The 18,266-nt window shown below is 42.7% G+C and overlaps 2 protein-coding genes across 6 annotated transcripts in view; both read right to left on the minus strand.

Moving 5' to 3' along the window:
- LOC310743002 (aldo-keto reductase family 1 member C3-like) overlaps positions 1-18,266 on the minus strand; it is a 36,553-nt gene that overhangs the window by 2,962 nt on the left and 15,325 nt on the right. For 4 of the 5 annotated variants that reach the window (XM_083573031.1, XM_083573029.1, XM_083573032.1 and 1 more), the window contains 6 exons: positions 18,140-18,217; positions 17,773-17,895; positions 14,975-15,084; positions 11,546-11,711; positions 10,837-10,919; positions 9,375-9,965 (listed from right to left, as the gene is read on the minus strand). In XM_083573031.1, the coding sequence (XP_083429157.1) occupies positions 9,923-9,965; positions 10,837-10,919; positions 11,546-11,711; positions 14,975-15,084; positions 17,773-17,895; positions 18,140-18,217 (603 nt within the window). In that variant the 3' untranslated portion in view covers positions 9,375-9,922. Of the gene's footprint in view, positions 1-9,374; positions 9,966-10,836; positions 10,920-11,545; positions 11,712-14,974; positions 15,085-17,772; positions 17,896-18,139; positions 18,218-18,266 lie in introns of those variants that run through there. The other variant, XM_083573027.1, reaches the window with a different exon arrangement.
- LOC310744054 (dihydrodiol dehydrogenase 3-like) lies at positions 881-5,469 on the minus strand. The gene is made up of 4 exons (XM_083574798.1): positions 5,147-5,469; positions 3,157-3,282; positions 1,265-1,342; positions 881-1,064 (listed from the first exon to the last, which is right to left on the minus strand). The coding sequence occupies exons 1-4, from the start codon at positions 5,231-5,233 to the stop codon at positions 918-920; spliced, it is 438 nt and encodes a 145-aa protein (XP_083430924.1). The 5' UTR covers positions 5,234-5,469; the 3' UTR covers positions 881-917.

Below are 18,266 nucleotides of genomic sequence, written 5' to 3' on the forward strand. Positions count from 1 at the left end.
TTTTTTGGAAGCCGCCCAGAGTGGCTGGGGAAGCCCAGCGAGATGGGTGGGGTATAAATAATAAATTATTATTATTATATTATTATACCACTAGGGATGCGGGTGGCACTGTGGGTTAAAACACAGAGCCTAGGGTTTGCGATCAGAAGGTTTGAATCCCCGTGACGGGGTGAGATCAGTTCAAAAGCACGTCAAAGTCCAAGTAGATAAATAGGTACCGCTCTGGTGGGAAGGTAAACGGCGTTTCTGTGCTGCTCTGCTTTGCCAGAAGCGGGTTAGTCATGCTGACCACATGACCCGGAAGCGGTACGCCGGCTCCCTCGGCCAATAAAGTAAGATGAGGGCCGCAGCCCCAGAGTCGTCCACGACTCGACCTAATGGTCAGGAGTCCCTTTACCTTTTTATCTGTACCACTTTCTCTGTGGTACTGGGAGATCATGGCTGCACACATCTCATTGTCAGTCCATCACTCCTGCTTAGCTACCAGGCTGCATGCCTCTGGTCTCATTTGGTTACATGATATACACAAGTGCCCAAGTGAATCAGGGCTGCTTGGGTGCAACAGCTTTGCCCAGATGCCTAACTCAAAAGCCCTTCGCTCCCCAATTGAGAACTTCCAGAGTCCCCGCAAGAGGCTGTGTGGGCCCTGACGGCTTGCAGACCTCCTTCTCCTTGAGATGCCTGTTTCAAACATTATGGATTTCTCCACACTTTCTTCTAAGGATTCAGAGGTCTTGATTAAATGAGAACCCATTACTGGTTCCAGGAATTTAGGGGAATCTACCCCACAACTGTGACTGGATCTGCAACCTTATAGCCTTAAGCAAGTTTTTTCAGGGAATTGCTGTGTACATCCAAAAGTCCTCTCACAAAAGAACTTAAATAAAGAAGCTTTCAATCATGCTTGGAACAAACCCCTAAAAAAAGCAATCCCACTTGACCTGGTTTATCACTGGCTTGTATTTCAATCCTGGCTTGTTCAGGATCATTTCTAGCTGCTTACGGGTGAAGTTGGACACTCCGATGGACCTCACCAAGCCGGCATCTTTGCATGCCTCCATTGCCTGGCAAAGAAAGCACAACATGTTTGTTGAGTGGTGTTTGTTGAATAGCTGGGACCACACTTTTTTCCAGATTGAGATTGGAGCTCTCATAGGAGCCATTGTGTGAGTCATTGTTCTGGACATGCCTCCTCTGGTGGAAGGCTACTGTGCTCTGTATCCGAATGACTCAAGGGATGGATTTCCTAATCCCAGGCACCTACCTCCCATGTCTGCCGAAGATCTACATTGTCAAAAATTGGTTTTTTGTCTTCTCCCATGGGAAATAAATCTGGTCCAGGCTGGAAAAGAAGGTGGAGGGAATAAGTGCAGGTCAGGCCTAGAGGTTCTCTTATCTCTGTAATACTATCTAATACTAAAGGACAATGATAGAAAAAGGGAGATAAACTTGCAAGAGCCGGTACTACAGTGCAAGGATCTGTGGGAAACTCAAATCACAAGCACCACATTTCACAATATTGTTTATTCAAGAGCTTTATTCAAGAGGAATAAAGCATTACTTTAACCAGGAAATTGCAATATTAAATCAGTATCGTCTCTTTTAATCCAGAGATTGGGAATCAGTGGATCTCCAGGCTTTGGTGGCCTCCAAGTCCCATCCGCTGCAGCCAGCAAGGACAATGATCAGGGATGATAGGAGTTGCAATTGAGCAACATCTGGAAGGCCACAGGTTCCCCAAACATGCTTTAATTCTTTCTGTGCCCCATAGAACAAACTGTCTTCTCTATCTGCACAGGTCCTCATCTCTCCATCCCCTTTTTTCTTTCCCTCACTCCCTCGTTGTTAGACAAATTTGCCCCAGGGATCCTCACCAGAGGGAGTCAATTGCTCTGTGAGAAGGAGTCGGAAACTGAGATCAGGCAAAACCAAAAGCTGTTTATTCTCAAGATAGCACTGTACGGGTAACGCCCCAACTTGTGCTGTAAAGAGGGCTCTGTCTTGTTTACATCAAAGGTACTTTATACCCATCCAAATTTCCCTCCTACACAGGGGCGTAGGAAGGGGGCGGGGCGGGCTGCCCAGGTGCCATCACGTAGGGTGTGTGTGACAAATTATCAAGGAACAATTACTGCACTACTAGGGCGGTTCATAAAAACTTTTTTTTTTTTAAATGCCTGCTCCAAAGGTCTTATCTTACTACACTAGGGATTATACAGCTATATATGAAATTTCATGTATATCAGTTAATATTTTGACTCTCCTTCACGAAAATAGCTGTTTACTTGGCCATTTTCTTATGTCGTAAAGGCTGAAATTTCAATTCAGTGTTTTCCTTTTCAGATAATATAGAGCATGGTGAAATCACAATAAATAAAACCTCCCCTTCAGTAGTTCCAAGCACTCCTACAGGTTCCACATAATGTCTGTACTGCGTTGTTTAGTGTGGCAGCACCTGCCCTTTGGAACACCCTGCCTGTTGCAATAAAGCACGTGCCTTTGCTAGACTCTTTTCAGGCACCTGCTAAAAGAATTATTATTAAGGCAAACATACCTAGATGCTTAGGAAGTTGAAGTAATTTTAATCTTAATATTTTAGCTTTTGTATGTTTTAAAGTAGGATTGCTAATTTTTCTTGATTTTACTGCTGTGGTATTTTTTTTTTTTGTTTTAGTAAACCATTTTGCAGGTTTTTAAAAATAAATTTTATTAAATAAATAAACAATAAATATAAATAAAATAACACAAGCCAAAACACAATCCATCCTGTAGACTTAAGTATCTATCCACAGTCACCTACTTGTTATCAGAGGCCCAGAATCCACATTCCTTTGAAAGAAAATATGAAATAAAGGCAAACCATTTTTGCAGGCAAAATAAATAATAAATATTAATGTGTGTGTGTGGGGGGGGGGTGACAATAAATTTTCCGTACTGGGTACCACCTGACCTTCCTACGCCTGTGCTCCTACATTCTCTTATTGGTTAGGAGATTGCAGTTTACAAACTTCCTGGTCCGCCTATTTCATATTTTCCCCTTGATATACAGTGGTACCTCGGGTTACAGACGCTTCAGGTTACAGATGCTTCAGGTTACAGACACCACAAACCCAGAAATAGTACCTTGGGTTAAGAACTTTGCTTCAGGATGAGAACAGAAATCTTCGCACGAACGGCCCGCCCAACGTGCTCCTCAGTCTGGTATACATATGCACTATCAATATGACGGAAGCCGAATTCTATTGCTATCTTTGTAGCCTCCTCACACTTACTTTTTGGAACCTGCCGGTTGAAAAAGTGAAAAGGTTAGTCAAGGTCTCTGCTTCAGTGGGGAAATTAATATCAAAGGGTACCTGTAAGTGACATTTATGTGTGTGTTGTATGTTCAATATAATATTTTGCCACCAGATGGTGACATGGAGTCCTGTTTTTAACTACCTGTTTTCCCTGTTTAAATTTACAACACTTTAAACTGAAACACTTATTTGATGCGTGGAGATCCAGCCCTGATGGTGCCTGGGTCCTCTCCAGGGTGGAGGACCTAAGATAGTTGGGTGGCGCATTGCAAGCCTCGTTGTGGCAACTCCTGCAGCCAAGGTGGCGCCAAATGTCTTCCTCTGCTTCCCACTGGATCACATCAGCGAGGATGAGAGGGGAGCCTTTTCATCTGGGCAGCCCAGGACCTTCATACTCACTGCCCAGGCTTGCATCCCAGGGAGGTCACTTTGGTGCTGCTAACACAGCAGCTTGACTTTCCCCCGGAGGCACACTTCATTGTGTCTTGAGACAGATGCCAACAACAAGGATGGAGGGGTTCACAGTATTAACTTGCTTCTCCCACAGCCATAGCCTTGGATTCCAGCAGAAATCAGTCTTGGCTCCATCTTTCAGCTGCCCAGCCTGCTTTCTGCTTCCAACTCCTGGATCTCTCTCTCTCTCACACACCCTAGGTTTTGTCTTTCTAACTACCCACCCATTTGCCCTCTGGCGCAGAGCTGCTTAATTCATTGCCATAACTACTCATATTTAAGGGGCCATTTCCAAGAGATTTGCATACCTGTCTCTTCATCAGTATGTATCTCTTTGTATAAAATAGATTCTACCCTCACATAGTATGTGAATAGAGCAGACATAGGTAAAGGACCCCTGACCATTAGGTCCAGTCGTGGCTGACTCCGAGGTTGCGGAGCTCATCTTGCTTTATTGGCCGAGGGAGCTGGCGTACAGCTTCCGGGTCATGTGGCCAGCATGACTAAGCTGCTTCTGGTGAACCAGAGCAGCGCACGGAAACACCGTTTACCTTCCTGCCGGAGCGGTACCTATTTATCTACTTGCACTTTGATGTGCTTTTGAACTGCTAGGTTGGCAGGAGCAGGGACGGAGCGATGGGAGCTCACCCTGTCACTGGGATTCAAATCGCTGACCTTCTGATCAGCAAGTCCTAGGCTCTGTGATTTAACCCACAGCGCCACCCGCGTCCCTCAGAGCAGACATATGAATTGGAAAAATGGAAAAAGGAAAATTCCTTCAAAAAACTGAGTGGTTGCTTTTATTTGGTAAATTCATGATGTTCCTAGAAATTAATTTCATTACAAAACAAGAATCGACACCGATCCCTTCATTTGCGTTGCTGGTGATATGGAATGGACCGAATGAAGATGGTTTGGATAAAGAATTGATTCTATATTTATTGTTAGTGTCCAAAATAGTTAGCTAATGCCTGGTAATTTTGGATAATATTGTTACTCTCAACAAAACTAATAGTGGGCACTTATGGTTCTATAGGAATATTTTTAAAAATACCACTAGAAATTTTGCACTGGGTACTTTGAACCCTGCAGCAATTCACACTGGAAACTGTTTCTCAGCTACAAACCATCCAAGTCTTGCACAAAACATTATTTGCTCCTGAATTTGCTGGCTGAGGACCCTTGTTGAATGAGAAGCAGTGCTTTATGTGCTGCAAGGCATCTGTTGCTTTCTTGGCTGCTGTGACCCAAGAAGTTCTCATGCACAATTGGCTTCTCAGATCAGGTGAGGTATCGCATGATGTGCTTTGCAATGTATGAAACACCCAGCAGCTGGCAGGCATTTTGCTCTTCAAAAACAAGTTACTACAATCATGAGAGTTAAATGTGTTACTTACAGCATCCGGGGAATAGGTTCCAAACCCCAATATGGGGATTTTGTTCCCATCATTCATTGTAATTCCGCGGTCTTTGCTAAGTTCCATTTCCTGCTTCTGTGCTTGTTCAGTTCTTGACTGCAAGCTGAAACTGATCAACACGCTTGTAGGAAAAACTCGAGTGAGACGAATGAAGTTCCTGTTTCCAATGAAATGTCTTCTGTTGGCACGATAGGAAGGGAGTGTCTATGCAAATACCCTGAAGAAATGAGAGAGAAGGGTGGGGAAACCTATGCCCAAATTTTTATGAGTAATTTTCAGCAGAATGTCCTTTGGTACACCAGCAGCTTTCATTGCTGACTTCTCAGCATTGCTTTCACAGGATAGATAATAGCTATCTTCTTCCTGTTCTTCCTGTTCTTGTTCTTCTTGTTCTTCTTTGCCTTCCAATAAAGGAAAGCAGATGGGTGAGTGGACTTAAGCATTTGTCCCACGCAGCGTTCAGGCACCCTTAAAAAACTCTTGTATTTTGATAGCCCCCCCCCCAAAGCCAAGGAATAAAAATATTATGTTTAAAACAAAATTTACATATATTATTGCTAATGATTTATATTTTAATTTTTATAATCTTTTAGCTAGCATATTGCCCTTTGTGTGTTACATAATACCTGTGAAATATGCATTTTAAGGAAACATATTCCTTGGATATGATGAAAGGGAAGTGACTAAGCCAGTGTTTTGTTTTTTTAAAAAATAATTTTTATTCATTTTCCAAACAAATTTTATACAATCAACAAATTATTTTGCACTCATTCTTCAATTTTTGACTTCCCTCAGTTTCTCTGTCAATCTTTCGTAAAATTTCTATTTATTGACGCATTTCTAAACATGATATTGCCTTTCCCAACTCCTTTTCCTCTTACTCTCTTTTTTGCAATATTTCTTACTATCTCACAGAGTCTCTTCAAAACCAACAAGCGTTGTCTGTACATCACATATATTTTTCAGATATTCTATAAATTTCCCCCAGTCCTCGATAAACTTTTGGTCTTTCTGATATCAAATCTTCCTAGTCAATTTGTCCAATTCTGCATATTCAGTCAATTTCCTTCTCCATTCTTCCACTGTTGGAATTTCTTCCTTTTTCCATCTTTGGGCCAGAAGTATCCTTGCGGCAGTCACTGCATATTGAAACAGTTTACAGTCTCTCTTATTAATTTCGTTTCCTACCATTCCTAATAGAAAGGCCTCTGGTTTTTTAACGAACGTATATTTCAACATCTTTTTCAATTCATTGTATATCATTTCCCAGAAGTCTTTCACCCTTTTACACTCCCACCACATATGATAGAAAGTACCTTCTTTTTCTTTACATTTCAACACTTATTGCATGTTTTATACATTTTGGCCAGTTTAACTGGCGTTATATACCATCTGTAGAACATTTTCATTACATTTTCTTTCAACGCAGTACATGCCGTAAATTTTAACCTTTCATTCCATAATTTCATCCAATCATCATACTGTATATTATAACCAAAGTCTCTTGCCCAGTGTATCATTACTGCTTTTACCTCTTTATCTTTTGTATGCCACTCCAGCAACATTTTATACATTTTAGACAGATTTTTATACTCATTATTCAATACCTCCACTTGGAATTTTGATTCTTTACCTTCATACCCACACATTTTACAATCTTTTTTAAACATTTCATTAATCTGAAAGTAATGTAACCAGTCGTAAACAGATTCTTTCACCTCTTCGTAAGTTTTCATTTTCCATTTCCCCCCCTCTCTTGTTACCAATTCTTCATATGTTATCCACCTCCCCCTCATATTAATTTTTTTCACACTCATCACTTCTAATGGTGAAATCCAATGGGGGAGTCTAAGTTCCAACAAGTTTTTATACCTCTCCCACACCTCTATCAATGATCTTCGGAAGATGTGGTTTTCGAAACCTTTGTGAATTTTTTTCTTCTCATACCATAGATAAGCATGCCAACCAAATCTGTTATCAAATCCTTCTAAATCTAACAGCTCTCCATTCTCTAATTTAATCCATTCCTTTATCCAACAGAGGCATGATGCGTCATAATATAATTTCAAATCTGGCAGGGCGAAGCCACCTCTTTCTTTTGCATCTGTTAATAACTTAAACTGAATCCTTGGCTTCTTACCCTGCCAGATATATCTTGAAATTATTTTTTGCCATTCTTTAAAAATTGATGCCCCCTTGATTATCGGCAGTGATTGGAAAAGGAATAACATCTTTGGTAGCACACTCATTTTTATCGTAGATATTCTCCCCCAAAAGGACAATTTCAGTCTTCCCCACACCTCCAAATCCCTTTTTATTTGATTCCACATAGGTAAATAATTGTTTTGAAACAAATCAATGTTCTTGGGGGTTAACCATATTCCTAAATACTTCACTTTGTTCACCACTTCTATCTCTGTCCTTTGTTGTATTTCCTCAATTAATTCTTGATTCATGTTTTTAGCCATAATTTTTGTCTTTTTTTTTGTTGAGATAGAATCCTGCAACTCATCCAAATTGTTCTGTTGAAGCTAGAAAGAAGGGCAGGGACACTCCCTATCTTGCTCCAGACTTTGGATTAATTTGATGCCAACGAAGAGTTGCAGTGCTTACAAATGGCACATGTTAACTATACCAAAGTTTCTTAATTTTCACCACAGTGTCTTCCGAAACACCAATGGCTTTGATTGGTGATTTAGCATTGCTTTTGCAGGGCAAATGATAGTTGACTGATGGGGGGGGGGAGATTTCATCTCTTTATTATTAATATTGTCCTGATAAAACTATATTGAGACCTGTCATAAACTTTGACATGTTAACTGTTAGACATGGGAGAAGCAGGCCTCAAAGCTAAGCAGATTTTCAGGCAGAGGTATTGAAATGAAACAAATATACTCAGAAACAAAATAGCCAATGAAATATGTGGAGGTGTCTGTTGACTTAACAAATCAGAATGCTCTGTATGCCAAAGGAGGGGGAAAAGGATGTAACAGACTCTCCAAGTGTCCCTATTTTCCAGGGACAGTCCCAGATTAACAGAAGCCATCCTAGTTTCTGATTTGATCCTGGAATGTCCCTCTTTTCCTTAAGGTAAAGGTAAAGGGACCCCTGACCATTAGGTCCAGTCGTGACTGACTCTGGGGTTGCGGTGCTCATTTTGCTTTATTGGCCGAGGGAGCCGGCGTACAACTTCCGGGTCGTGTGGCCAGCATAACTAAGCCGCTTCTGGAGAACCAGAGCAGCACACAGAAACGCCATTTACCTTCCCACTGGAGCAGTACCTATTTATCTACTTGCACTTGACGTGCTTTCGAACTGCTAGGTTGGCAGGAGCAGGGACCGAGCAATGGGAGCTCACCCTGTTGCGGGGATTCGAACCGCCGACCTTCTGATCGGCAAGTCCTAGGCTCTGTGGTTTAACCCCTATTTTTAACGGATGGTATGGAGTTATGCGACCCCCGAGCCAAGGAGATTATTAACTGTACAAACTTTAGAAGACATCTGAAAGCAGCCCTGTGTAGGGAAGTTTTTTAATTTTTAATGTTTTTATATAAATTGAAAGCCGCCCAGAGTGGTTGGGGCAACCCAGTCAGATGAGTGGAGTTAGCTCCTATGCCTGAGTCATTTAGTCAAGGTGCTGAAATTTCTCTATTAGCAAACCTTAAGTTCACCAAATGGGACTACCCAGGATACCCTAAGGAGAAGACCAGGCTATTGCATTCCTATCTTTACAGTGTGGATACGAGTTCTGATGATGGCAATCCATGCTCAGATGAAAGCTGCCACAAATACAACTCTACCCTTCCTTGTCTTATTATTTCAAGGAGTTGTACCAATGCATATATTGCTAGATAAAGAAAGAGCATTGTTTGTTCTCTTTCTGACTAAATGGACTTTACAGATGTACAGACAAAAGTACCTACATCTTTAGGTGACAGCCCCTTCATAGTACCACAGTTTTCAGGAGTCCCTGGGCAGAGGGAATGACCAACAGTGCATTGGAGGGGGAACACAGGGGAGTGTAGATCCATCACCTTTTCCACAGCAGATGCAATGGCCTCATCAGATGAAGTCATTGGATAACTGATGGAGCTTTCATGGTCTGACAAGTTAGTGATGTGGTAGAAAGGATTTCAGAATTCTCTTTTACAATAGATTAGCATAGAAGAAATTAGAGAATGGGGAAAACAATGTAGCAGAGGCTGTATACTTTCTTTTCTTTAATGAGGTTATGACTTCATGATAGAGGTTTAAATGGTAATGCTTTTTTGCAAAATTGTATGCATTTCTGCATAAAATCTACGGGTTGCCTGTCAGTTGTCTGAAGATGATTAAAGCTCAATCTGTTTAAAATTCAATAGAGTTATATGACTGTCAGCAGATCCTAATGAAATATTATACTATATACTGAAGCTCTTTTGGGGTGTATGCATGCTGGTGTATATGAGGATTTGCCTGCATTTCTGGACAGAGCATATAAGCTTCCACACTTCTAAATTTGCCACTCCAGCACAGGGAATGCTTTTTAAACCAACATGTGTGCAGTGGAAACAGGTAGCTCTGAAAGTGTCAACAACAAGGTTCCTTGTCTTTCCCTATTTCCCCTTTACCAACAGATTAAAGCCAGAAATCATTTGCAAAGCTCTGTTAGAGCAGATTTAACTTTTGCCGAAACATATTTTTGATACTGTGAGTGCAATGGAACTATGGTGGTTCCTAAGAATTGGAGATCAATTAGAGATGGGAGACAAGTCCTTATTCCACATCTGGTGGGTAATACTCTGGGTGACCAGCAAAGCTGAAACAAAACAAAAGAGAGTCAACACTCAAGGGTTGGAAGATGTACAAGCAACAAAAATTGATCTGTTGCTAGCCATTGCCTCATGAGACCATTTCACACAGTTCATTGTAAGCTCCCCGAGTTTGCCATCAAATGCCCACCCTGCTGAAAATCTGGGAGGCTGAAAGTCAAAATGGTCCATCATGTTACAATCTAAAACTTGCAATATCAAGATGATCATATGTCCGTCTTCTCACTAGAGAAAATAACCCCTAGATGATGAACACAGCCCTGGTTGCTGATCAAAGTGGTACAAAAGGGTTGGGTCAAAGGTCTCCCTCCTCTTCCCCAGCGTCTTTTTGAGACTTTCAGGTAGGGGCAGAACGACAACTGCTGTTTTGGGAGTCCCTTGCTGGCAGTAATGCATGAGGCAGCCATCCCCCCCGCAAAAAAATATTGCTCCTGGGAATGTCAACACATCATTGTATGGCATTGGTCTCAAGGGTATTTGGAAGCCTGTCTAGCATGAAATAGAACTGGGATAGCTCAGTCGGTAGAGCTTGGAAACTCTTAATCTCAGGGCAATGGATTTGAGCCCCATGCTGGACGAAAGATTCCTGCATTGCAGGGGGCTGGACTAGATGACCCCCGTGGTCCCTTCCAAGTCAACAATTCTATGATTCTGCAACACTTGTCCATACATTTGCACCCCACTCCAACAATGCATGGGGCTTTCGTCTCCACAGTTATTCCTTCTATAATTTCACCTAATTCTCTATGAAGAGAAGAGATGGATGCCAGATCTTTTCTTCCTTTTGCTCTCGCAGTATGAATTCTTGAGTGAACCACTTTTATGTATCCATATGCACACTATTTACATATGACTTACATATCCATTTTTATGAAGCTCATGCTTTTGTGAAGGCCATCAATGGATTTCATATCCTCCTCAGACAGCTGGAAAGTAAATGCCTGTCAGGGGGAGAAAATAAAATGCTGAGGTGCTTTTACCTCATGCCTTTTTGTTGCACCTCAGAGCTGTGCACCTTTTTCAGCAAGTGAACTTTGCTACCACCTTCCAAAGTTTAATTCCATCATTCAACAGCTTCAGTCCAGATGTCCTCCCACTGAGGGAATTTTATATGCATAGTAATGTAGGTTTGCAATAGAACAGGAGTGGGGAAACGGTGGCCCCCCAGATGTGGATGGACTCCAACTCCCCATCAGTCTTTGCCATCATGTATGATGGTCAGGGATGAGGGAAGTCATAGTCCAGCAAAGGAAGTTCTTCATGCAGTGCATAGCTAAACCACTGAACAGTGACAGCCACCAACTTTAAACATTAGACAAATTCATGGTGGATAAGAATACCAATGGAAGCTAGTCATGATGGTTGCACTCTGACTTCACGGTCTGAGGCAGTGATTCTTCTGAATATCCACTGCTGGAAACTCCTCCAACTTCTTGAGTCCCCAAACCAAGATGTGCATCTTCGCTCCCGTACTCCTGCATGTGTCATGTGACCCGTGAGATCACAGTGTCCAAATGACCTGCTTTTTCGGTATTGTTTTTAAATGGATTAATATATACTGCTTTACCTGGGCATTTTCCTCAATTCGCTTTCTGGTGTAGGTCTTCACCAGGACCACCAGGCCACGCTGCAGTTGGTAGCAAATAGCCACAAGAGCTGGGGTTTTGTTGTACTTCTTGGCGATCGCAACTAACAGAGGGTCTTCAAGCAGGGGAGGAGTGTTTTGATCTATCCTGCCGGAAAGCAACATGGAGAGAAGGTGTGTTTCTGGTGTCCAGAATATATAAATCTCGCTCTAAAATTAATACTGTATTGGCCTAGTCCATCCAATATATGCTGTGTAATTTGTATTTAAAGGTCAGTTAGCTGATTTGAACTAATTCATGTTTTAAGAGAGGTTTTTTCTTTGCTTAAATACAATCTGTACTGGGGGGCCAGGCGGGCTAAGGCAGGAAAGAAAGGCACAAAGAATCCTGTGTGCCTGCTGGAGAGTTGATGTTCAAATGAAATGGAGGATCCTGGAGGAATGCACAGCTCATTGTCTTGAAGGAGAACTCAATATTTGTTCCTGGTCCGACTTGTTAAAAATAAGCATTTAAGTGGCTTCCAATATAGATAAAAACAATGCAATTTAAAATTCTGAGACACACGAAACAAGCTACGTAAAAAGAGAAATGCTATAATTATTGAAATGCAAGGCTGGGTGTAGGGCCCTTTCATCTCTTCCATTTTACTGCTTAAATCAACATTAAAGATAATGTAAACATGACTGAAAAACAGTACGGAATTTCAGAAGCAGAAATTATTAAATAGCCCCCTGCCTGCAACATTTAAAAACATTCGTTTGGGAGAAGTCAATCAGCTATATATATATAAAAACTATCCTTCTTAGGTAGAATCTCAGTGATTAAAATGAATATTCTACCCAGAATGTTATTTTTGTACCAAACAATCCCTGTGATCAGAGGACTTAAACAATTTAAAGAATGCCAGAGAACTTTAGCAAGATTCGTCTGGCAGGGCAGAGGCCAAGAATAAAAATGAAGATTTTGGTGGATAAAAAAGAAAGAGGAGGCTTCGCTCTACCAGACATGAAGATATACTATGAAGCTGCTTGTTTAACCTGGGTGAGAGATTGGATAAAGTTGGACAAACCAGATCTCCTAGACCTAGAAGGCCATGATAACAGGTACGGGTGGCACTCGTACCTGTGGTACGATAAAGTAAGAGTTCACAGAGGATTTCTAAACCATGCATTTAGGGGACCATTGTATGAGGTATGGGAGAGAAATAAAAATCTACTAAAAAGAAAGACCCCCCTGGTGGATATCTCTAATAGATGTATTAACCATTAAGAAAATTAACATGGAAACAGATCTACATATGAAGAATTGCTTAGGAAAACTAATCAAGGCCCAAAGTTAAAGCCATATGAAGAAGTGGAGAATTTACTGAGTGGATGGCTACAATATCATCAAATTAATGCAATATTAAAAGAAGATAAAAAGAGGATGGGATTTGAAGATAAAAAAATCAAAATTTCACATAGATACTATAGAAAGCAAAAATAAAACAATGTCCAAAATATATGAGTTATTATTAAATTGGTATACTAAAGATGAAGAGGTAAGGAGGCTATGATTAAATGGGCCATAGACTTTGGTTATAATATAGAATTAGAAGCCTGGCAAGAACTATGGAACGTGAACTTAAAATTTACAGCTTGTACGGCATTACAGGAAAATGTATGGAAAATGATATACAGGTGGTACCTCACGCTGGTAAAACTGTCAAAGATGTACAGAATGAAAAATAAGAAATGTTGGAAATGTGGAGAGGTAGAAGGAGATCTTTTCCATATGTGGTGGAATTGCAGTAAAGTGAAAGGCTTCTGGGAATTAATTTACAATGAGCTTAAAAAAAGTTTAAGTATACTTTTTTAAAAAACCCCGAAGCCTTTCTACTGGGACTAGTTGGAAAAGATGTTAAAAAGAAAGATAAAAACCTATTCCTGTATGCCACGACAGCAGCAAGGACTATGTTAGCCCAGAATTGGAAAACAGAAGTAATACCAACTATTACTGAATGGCAGGTCAAAGTGATTAATTATGCGGAACTGGCTAGAATATCGGGGAGAATAAAAGATCAGGATGAACAAAAGTTTTATGAAAATTGGAGTAAATACTTGGATTATATAAGAGACAACTGTAAATCTTTAAAGACACTGGCAGGATTTGATTAACTTCAACAGCTTATGATCAAATAGATAAATGTATAAAATATGTGACATAATGAAAATATATGATACTTACCGAAGGGGAGGAAGGAAGTCCAAAGCTCAACAGAGCTAATGTTATGTATGAGATTGTCAGGGAATCAGGAGCAGGAGCACTGGGGAGAGAGGATTGGGAGAGCGAAGGGGAAGAATCCGAGGGCAGCGTAGGGGAGTATGACAGTGGCCCGAGAGATTCCATGAGCTTCTCCAGCGAATCAGAAGATTCCCAGAAGGGGGCGCCGATGGTCAGGGCAAGGGGGGTCCCAGGGGGGACGCACCAGAAACAAGGAGCCAGAGGGGAACCCCAAAGCAGCAGTGGAGGATCGGGACCAGTTTCCCCACCAGAGCGTAGTGGGGGGGAAGAGTCACATGTGTCAGGGGCAGTGTCTCCTCCAGAGATGGAGTCAGGGCTGACCACGCCTCCAACGGAGGGGAGGTCAGTTGCAGCTAGCCCCCCCGAAGGGGGAAGCAGTGACAGCAGCAGTGAAACGATCAGGAGGAAAGTTGCTGGCTGGGCGCGCGCGCCAAGTTCAAATGTGCAGGCGCGCGGAACAGCAGGAGACCCGGATGGGGAACCAGCTCCTAAAGCCCACCGGAGGGAGGGAGAAGGCTCAGGGGAATCAGCGGGAGAAGAGGCTAGAAAGGGCGGAACCCCGGCGGGCAGGCGGACCCAGAGGAGGAAGGAGCAGCGGAGAAGGTGGAGCAAGGCTAGAATCTTAAATTGGTGTCAAGGGGGAGGAGACTCAGACGGAGCATCAGCGGTCTGACACTTGAGACGTAGAGCTGCGCGCTGCGGCTCTGGAAGTGAAACTGAACTTCAATAAAGACTTTTATACTTAACAACGAAGCAGCGTTGGTCCTTTGTGAGCTGGGACCTAGGGTAGCTCTGACAGAGATGTATTAATACAATGAATATATTGGAATGTATGTTTGATGAAAACTAATAAAAATTTAAGTTGAAAAAAACAACACTTCAGCAATGGGAAGGTTTCTGAGAATGTCTAAAATGGGAGGGGAAGAGCTTTGTAAATATCTCTGTGGAATGAGTTCCCCAATTGTGGGGCCACTACAGAAAAGGCCCTGGTGCTGGTATCCACCACAAGGATCTTTATTAATTGTGGGACCAAAAGTACAACCTTCAGAGCTGATCTGAATGCTGGGGAATAGTCGGCATAGGTGGTACCTGAGGTAGTCCCCAAACGTTTTGGCTTCATCTCTTACCAACTTGCATCCCTTTGGGATCCCAGGACACTATATCCTTCCATGATGATATTGTTTGACTTGCAGAAAGCCAGCATCTTGCTTTGGTTCCGATAAGGATGGCATTCAACCTGTGGATTCAAAATCCCCCAACACAGCCCCAAAGTGAGAATTCAGATGAAACGAAGAATACCGTGAAACAAAGGAAAGACAGAAAAGCAGAACCATGCTATTATTTCTTGAAATATCCATGTCAGAGGCACTTAAAACGCATGAGTCCGGCTAATTAAAAAGGATGATTTATTGCAAAGAACCAATGGAAAGTCCGGCAGCTGACTCCCGAGCAGCCTCCATAACAGCCTACGATGACTCGACTGGACTCTGGTTTCCCTTTCTCTTACTACGGAAGAAGCAAAGGAAGTATGTCTTCTTCTTGTGCTGCTTCTCCCTCTCTCTGTCTTGTAAGCCTCCCCTCTGGCTAAGTCTGTAGCTGATTGGCTCATGTTCCCTTTCTGACAAGCTGCCACTCTCTGTGGGTTCCCACACTCTATCTTCTCCCCCCTCACCAAGATCTTGTCTGCTCGTTTCCCTGGCAACTTGCATTCCATTCTCTCCCTCCTCCTCCTCTTCTGACTCTGCTGGAATGTGCTCTTCAGACAGCGGCAGATTCTTATATGAGGGTTCTACAATCCTGACAATCCAGTTGTTACTTTTCTTAACGTGTGTTGTGTTTTCTGATGTATCAGAATCTTTAGATGACCGTTCAAGCATTTGTGGTTTCCATTGCCACGCTCTTTATCCATGAAATGTGTGTTAGCTGAAGATGGGGGACAGGGCTTATTCCCCCTCAATCTCCTGTCACTCCAGCCCTGTTGGAAATATCCTGGGCACACTGTCCTCCCTGCAGTGTCTCTATTTCTGCCCACTCACTCTCTGAATTTTCTATGTTGAGCAGAAAGGTCTGATTGGTTACATGATATTCAGCAGTGTCCAAGTGAACCTGGGCTGCTTGGGTGCAACAACTTTGCCCAGATGCCTAAATCAAAGGCCCCTCCCTCCCCACTTGAGAACTTCCAGAGTCCCCACAAGAGGCTGTGTGGGCCCTGATGATTTGCAGGCCTCCTTCTACCTGAGATGCTTGTTTCAAACATTATGGACTTCTCCACACTTTCTTTTGTCTGAGGATTCAGAGGTCTTGACTAAATGAGAACCCATTACTGGTTCCAGGAATTTAGGGGAGTCCACCCCACAACTCATAACCATATCTTCTTGTGACTGGATTGGCAACCTTATAGCCTTAAGCAAATTTTTTCAGAGAATGGCTGTGTTTGTCAAAACAAAGGTCCTTTCACAATGACCACTTCCCACATCAAATGGGGGGCACCTTTTGTGTGGTCGTGCACAGTCCCCCCCCCCAATCCCATGTGGCTCCTGGCAGTACAACCTAGATTCAACCCCCCCAGGATGGACACCTGGAGGTAGCCACCTACCTCTGCCAGTTACCCAATCTCGCTGAACAATATAACACAACACGATGGCCAATAACAATGGCACTAAACACTATTTATAGACTAATACAGAGTACAGTATCATATGAGCACTGATCCAGAGCATATTTTCTACAGCGTTTATACTTGTTTACATGCAGGATTGGCTTGTTAAGAAATTGAACTGCATCCTTCTCATATTAATTCTTACAAGTCTGGCTGATGAAGAATCAATCAAGATTGGCTGATGAAGCATTGAACGAAACAGATTGGTTATCCGGAAACAGATTGGTTATCCGGAAACAGATTGGTTATCCGGAAACAGATTGGTTATCCGGCGATATTTGGTGACAGATTATGTATATATCAAACTTTTGAATTATTTTAGTGTGACTGGTGAAGAAGATTTAGAAACTTTGGTTGTAATTTCTGATCATTTGTATTAGTCTATAGTGTTTAGTGCCATTGTTATTGGCCATCATGTTGTGTTATATTGTTCAGCTTGTCTATATTGCAACACAGGGGTCTAGTTACCAAATCCCAGCTGGGGAGGCGTTGCCAGGAGAGAGTTGGCCAGGTAAGGGGAGGGATCGCCCTGTCCACACAATAGTGGGCGGAACTTATCTGGGAGTTCTCAGTCGGCTTCAGAGCTTCTCCCACCCTGCCTTCCCTCAGTTAAGCCTTCTTTTGCAGGCTAACCTCTTCTTCACAGGTATGTAGACGCTGCTACGTTATGGTCGCTGTTGAAGGGCTGGAAAGGAATTTTCCTGCATTGGCAGGTTTTGCCTTCCCCGTAGCAAAACGTCACAACTTTTGCGGTTTCAGGCCTTGGGCAGAATCCTTTAGTCTATCTTCCCTAAATTGGGGGGGGGGTTTGAAGCGGTGACCCATGCACCCCCTGCGGTGGCGATCCCAGGGTTCCCCGTTAAAGGGGTTGTTTTGAGGGGAGGCATTGGCCATACGCCAATAGGTTGTCATTGCTCTCCCTTGCGACGGTGGCAAAATGGGGGGCGGGCTCTCTGCTTGAACAGACGTTCTCCAGAGCCAGCCCAATCCCCACACATTCTGGATAACCCTGTTGTTCCACAGATCCCTGGCTGGGGACTGGGAGGGAAAAACGCCCAATGCCTAAGCCAAGGTCTCCCGACATATGAAGCTTTAATAAAGTTGTGGCCAAATTTTAATCCCATAACATGTTGTCTTTAGTCATTATTCCACTCGGGAGTTGCCCGGGGTTGGGGGGTCTCTGCCTGTCCGTGCAAAAAGAGCTTAAATAAAGAAGCTTTCAACAGTGTTTGGAACAAACCCCTACAAAAGGCGATTACACTTGACCTGGTTTATCACTGGCTTGTATTTCAATCCTGGCTTGTTCAGGATCATTTCCAGCTGCTTACAGGTGAAGTTGGACACTCCGATGGACCTCACCAAGCCGGCATCTTTGCACGCCTCCATTGCCTGGCAAAGAAAACACGACATGTTTGTTGAGTGGTGTTTGTTGAATAGCTGGGACCACACTCCCCCCCCCCAGATTAAGATTGGAGGCTAACTCATATACTCCCAAGAGTGTGCAATAATTCACCAGCTCTCATAGGAGCCATTGTGTGAGTCATTGTTCTGGACATGCCTCTTCTGGTGGAAGGCTACTGTGCTCTGTATCTGAATTACTCAAGGGCTGGATTTCCTAATCCCAGGCACCTACCTCCCATGTCTGCCGAAGATCTACATTGTCAAAAATTGTTTTTTTGTCTTCTCCTGTGGGAAGTAAATCTGGTCCAGGCTGGAAAAGAAGGAGGCGGAGGGAATAAGTGCAGGTCAGGCCTAGAAGT

This window comes from Podarcis filfolensis, assembly GCF_964270895.1.
Source record: "Podarcis filfolensis genome assembly, chromosome: 10".
NCBI classification, from domain to species: domain Eukaryota; kingdom Metazoa; phylum Chordata; class Lepidosauria; order Squamata; family Lacertidae; genus Podarcis; species Podarcis filfolensis.

Bases quoted from the DNA above. Each gene is read 5' to 3' on its own strand.
- LOC310744054 (XM_083574798.1), bottom strand. From the start codon at position 5,233: ATGGAACTTAGCAAAGACCGCGGAATTACAATGAATGATGGGAACAAA. The intron at 3,283-5,146 runs GTAAGTAACACA...TTCAACCGGCAG, and splicing joins GAACCTATTCCCCGGATGCT to GTTCCAAAAAGTAAGTGTGA. The intron at 1,343-3,156 runs GTTCTCATCCTG...CTTCTTTTCCAG, and splicing joins CCGTTCGTGCGAAGATTTCT to CCTGGACCAGATTTATTTCC.